A 5,144-nucleotide genomic window follows, 5' to 3' on the forward strand; every position below is an offset into this window, starting at 1 on the left:
AAAAATAAAAGAAAAATAAAGAAAAAGAACAAATCATGTCAACATCAGGAAGAAACCATAAAGCAGAACAAATGTTTGCAGAAGCAAATACTCTCCAAAATAAATGGTCGTTTTTCAATAAGGAAGCGAACATGACTGACGCAGCAGAATTATTTAATAAGGCTGCTAATTTATTTAAGGCTAGTGAAGAATATGACAGAGCAGCAGAGGCATATAACCGTGCATATTTATTGTCAACAAAATTAGGGGATAATTCAAGTGCAAATAAGGCAGCATTAAACAAAGCATTATGTTTATCAAAAGGAGCACATCCAGAAGATGCAATTGCACCACTTGAAAATGTTGTTGAGAATTATATAACTAATGGATCATTTTCACAAGCAGCAAAAACAGAACAAGAGATTGCAAAGTTGTATGAAAGTATGAAAAAATATGATAAAGCTTCTGAGGCATATAAAACAGCAGCTGGGCATTATGAAATGGATAATAGACCAGCATCTGCATTGCCATTTAAAATTTCAGCAGCTAAGCTTGATGCATTAAGTGGACAATTATTGAATGCATTTGAAACATTTGATAAGATAGGGATGGATGCACTCAATTCTGGAGCACTTCGATTTGGAGCAAAAGAACATTTTGTTAATGCGATTATCTGCCAAATTGCTAATGACGATGAAATTGGAGCAGAAAAGTCAGTTGAAAAATATAAAACAATTGACCCGTCAATTTCTTCAGAAAGGGATTATAAGACTATGAGTGATATTATTGAATCAGTTAAACAAATGGACGCAGAGAAATTTAAAGGAGTCATAGCAGGATATGCTCAAATGAAACAAGTTGATGAATTTAGAAAACAAATGTTTGATATCATCAAACAAAAGTTAGAAGATAATGCCAATGCTGGGTTACTTTAAGAAGAACGATTCATTTTGAAAAATTTATTGTTTTTATATCACTTTTTAATAAATCAGATAAAACAACCTGAAAGAAAGAACTATAAATACATTTAATGATGTCTGAGTATAAGTACAATATTCAATACAATAACATTGTTCAAGAAGCAAAAACATTTTTGAGTAATAATTATTATTCACCATTACATGAAATTATTAGATATGAAAATAAAGGAAAAGATATTACTCCATTAAAGGAAGAGTGTGTATGGTTTTATCAATCAAACTTTAGACTACTTGAAAAATATGGTAATTTTTATGACGATGATTACAAAGACCTTGTTTGTTTTATTATTGAAAAATCAATTGATAAAGAATATAAACTACTTCAACAAGACCAACGAATGAACGACAATAATCGTCGACTTGCTATTCAAACATGGATTGGAAGAATACAAAGAGATCAAGAAGAACCAAACAATTCCCAATCAAAAGATCTTTTTATTGTCACAACAATATGTCTTATTCCTTATCTAACCGATTCAGAATTAAAAATGATAATGAGAATATTGAAGAAATACGATAAGATTCTTGCACAAATTGTTTATTTTATTATTAGTTACAATTTTATTGATTGTTTTGACCAAAAGAAACATTTCCGAATGACAAAACAAGAAATAGAACGACTTAAAGTTGAGATTGTATCTCTGGTTGATATTGACCAATTAATGGTTCATAAGAATGAAGAAACAAGAAATTGGATTAAAGCAGCAATAACAAAAGTTCAAGGATTATCAGTAACAGAATGTCCAAAGAGTGTTAAAGAATATATTCTTTTATATGATGGAATTGATTTTAATTGTATTAGTAAAGGATGTAAAAAATTAATTACAGTGAGAATGTCTAATCTATCTCATGGATTTATTAAATTAACGTCAAAATTCAAAGCAAGTCATCCATCATTTGAGATTAGTCCATCTGAACAACAACCAGTCGGAACAGTCATTACTTATGATTTCTACGAATTAATTCAAAAATATAAAAATGATTCTGTGTGGCTGAAATATCTTGTAACATTACCATACCAATTTTATAAAGAAGGACTTGAAATAAATGGAAATGAAATTAAAGAATTGTTTACATCAATTCCTATTGCACCACTCCTAGTTTCTAATAAGAAAGAGAAAATAAATAATAAAGAATATCCAACAGTATATAATATCAATGTATGGGATGAAACAAATAATGATATTAGAAAAATTATAGAATGGTCAGAAACAGAAATGTATGTTTTTATCAGAACAATAAAACTATATTTTGAAATGTTCATTGATAATACAAGTCAATTATGTACAATGAATGATTGCAAAGAATGTATTGTAGATGGATATATACATGATAAAATCGTTAATATTGTAGATGAGACTTTATCAAATTTACTTCAAAATATTTCTTATGACGAAAATATAACCCAACTAAAACAAATTACATCACTCATCACATGGATTTCAGCAAAAGTAGAAACACCAGAATTGGTCAAATATTTAGCTAATCAAGTTACAACTAAAAAATTACCAAAAGATATTTGTACAATTATATTTGATAGTATTGAAGAATATTTCATTCTAAGTAAACAAAAACCTAAATTCCTTGATTTACATATTGATTTAATTAAAGAACTTGATATGATTGGAGAAGAAAATAATAATGGAGGAATTTGTGGAGAAGAATATCCAATGATAACATTTATTCTAATTGCCTTTAAAATGGTTCAATGTAATATTGAACGAAAGAATAATAAAACTCTCTTGTATTATCCAATAGATTTTGATGCAAAAATTTGTTCTTTGATTTCTAAAGGAAGAAAATTAAGAAAAGAACATAGCCTCTTGTTTATTTTACTGATTATAAACTATTGGTTAAACTTAGAAAGAAAGGGTTATATCTCAAAGTATAGAATTCGTCTTGACTTATTCCAGTATTGTGGTGATATACAAACACAAGAGTTGTTTGAAAAGTTAGCTAGTGAACAATATAATCTTGGAACAATCAATGAACTCTTATTTGAAAAGTATCAGCTTCAACCTGACTTACCAAATGATGAAAATGGACTTAGTGAAATGGTTAGAAGAATCATTCAAAAATATCTTCAATTCCATCCGAATGAACTATCCTCAAACAAAACTGTATTAAATGAAGAAAGTTGTTATTATTTTGAGAAAGTAACACCAAATAATGTGGTGAAAAATAATCCAAATGAACAAAGTGATGAGGTTGAAGAAGAAAAAGAAAAAAGAAATGGGAATGAATGGAAGGATGGAATGAAAGAGTTTGAACAAGGAAGTTCATTAGAAGTTTTTTATTCCAAAGAAATAGAGTCTAGTCAGAATAGTTGGGAACTTGCAGGACATCTTGCAAACTATTGTATCCCTCATTTCAAACAAGAATTGATTAAAACTATAGAAGATGAGGTTATTGAAAATAAAGGTGGAGAAAAATGGGAGGAAATGAAAACCACCATTTCACAAATGAAAAAGAGTGAAAAAGTTGATATTTGTCAGGCGATTTATAGTAGGATTGAAGGGATGATGGGGTTAGAAGATAAAAGATGGCTTAGCTCAAATAAAAGAATGATTGTTAAGGAGGGAATTAATGGGTATGTTGTTGGAATGATGTGTTCAAAAATGGAAGAAAAGCAACTCATTAATGAACAAGACATCATATCATTGAGTAAAGTAGTAGGAATGAAAGAGATTGAAACACTCATTTCTCTTTTAATTAGAAAAAGAAGTACAACAATTAATATCAGTAAGTTAATTGAATCAACAATGTTAATGGAAAATGGTATTGGAAAGAGATTGAGGGAACTAGCTATTGAATGGCTAAACTCAGAGAAAAGATGGGACGATATTAAAAACTTTATTTATCTTGGGAATGATTTAATCTCAACAATCAATAGTATTAAAGCCAGAAATGATGCTCTTCCAAACCCAACATATTTAAATGAATATCATCGTCATATTAATGAGAGGGTTGAAGAAATAAAAAGCATACGTAGTGATGTTCTTGGGAATATTAAGTGGGAAGAGGTAGGTGATGACAAGATAAAAGAGATATTGGAGAATGACATGGATGGAATTAAAGAACTTACCAAAGAACCATATGATGGAATTGAAGTGTTTGTAGAAAAGATCATTGTTAATGTCGATGATCCAACAATGGTGATGATGTGTCTTTGGATAATGATGCTCAAACAGAAAAATATTGGTTCTTCCAATATTCGAAAGATTGAAGAAAATGAAGTGAACAATTCTCACAATGGTATTCAGTGGAATCAAATTAAAGATTTTAGTTTAATTCTTGACCATCTAATAACTATTGGATTCTTCAAAATTAAATGTACAACATTGGAAGGAATTGAACAGATGTTTAATTGGACAAATATGACAAGCAAAAAATATAAAAAAATAGAGAGTCTATTGGTGTCAAATGTAACTTTTCTTAAAAATACAAAGCTTAATCAAATGTTCAATACCTTTACATCAGAAAAACGATCCCAATATCAAAGTGGATGGTTCTTTTAATTTATTCAATAATTCAATACCTTTCTAACTACCTCTTAATATCATTCATTTTTTAACAAGAATAAATGAAAGATTAATCTTAATATTTTAATATATTTTGTATTACTTTTGGATGTATTAGAATATTAATTCACAATGAATTATACTCAATGAGTATCTTTATATTCATTTTATAATACTCTCTTTTATTTATTTCATGATAAATAAACGTATTTATTTTACATTTCATACCTCTTTTCTTGTAACTTTGTTTATACTCTATATCTTGTGTTGTTGTATGATGATTTAGTATTGTAGAAATATTGACATAAATGTTATTGAGGGATGTTATAGTCATTATGAAGAAGCTATTTCATATGATAATTGTTACTTATATCCCTTTTGTAAGAATATTGTAAAGTGTATTAGACTAAGAACAATAATATTGAATAGTTATTTAACTCATTGACTAGAAAAGATGTTTTGTAAGAAAAACTTCTTTTAAAAATATGATTATATTTAAATAAAGTAGTATAGTGTTGTATTTTTCCATGTTATCTCTTATTCTTTTATTTTACTTATGACTACATTTCTCTGAATACTCAAATAGTTTTTATTAGATTTATCCAATAAAATTTTAACATATTCACTAAATGATACTCATTGGGTGTGAATATTTCAAATGAAA

General features: G+C 27.9%; 2 protein-coding genes across 2 annotated transcripts; both read left to right on the forward strand.

The window, feature by feature from the left end:
- Positions 1-35: 35 nt before the first annotated feature.
- On the forward strand, positions 36-914 carry ENU1_037510 (alpha-soluble NSF attachment protein, putative; the record flags this gene model as incomplete). The annotated part of the gene is made up of 1 exon (XM_008857468.1): positions 36-914. The coding sequence occupies one exon, from the start codon at positions 36-38 to the stop codon at positions 912-914; it is 879 nt and encodes a 292-aa protein (XP_008855690.1).
- Positions 915-1,009: 95 nt separating this feature from the next.
- On the forward strand, positions 1,010-4,477 carry ENU1_037520 (hypothetical protein; the record flags this gene model as incomplete). The annotated part of the gene is made up of 1 exon (XM_008857469.1): positions 1,010-4,477. One exon carries the CDS (start codon positions 1,010-1,012, stop codon positions 4,475-4,477), a length of 3,468 nt encoding a protein of 1,155 aa, XP_008855691.1.
- Positions 4,478-5,144: the final 667 nt, after the last annotated feature.

Source organism: Entamoeba nuttalli (genome assembly GCF_000257125.1).
Source record: "Entamoeba nuttalli P19 unplaced genomic scaffold asmbl_2686, whole genome shotgun sequence".
NCBI classification, from domain to species: Eukaryota; Evosea; order Mastigamoebida; family Endamoebidae; genus Entamoeba; species Entamoeba nuttalli.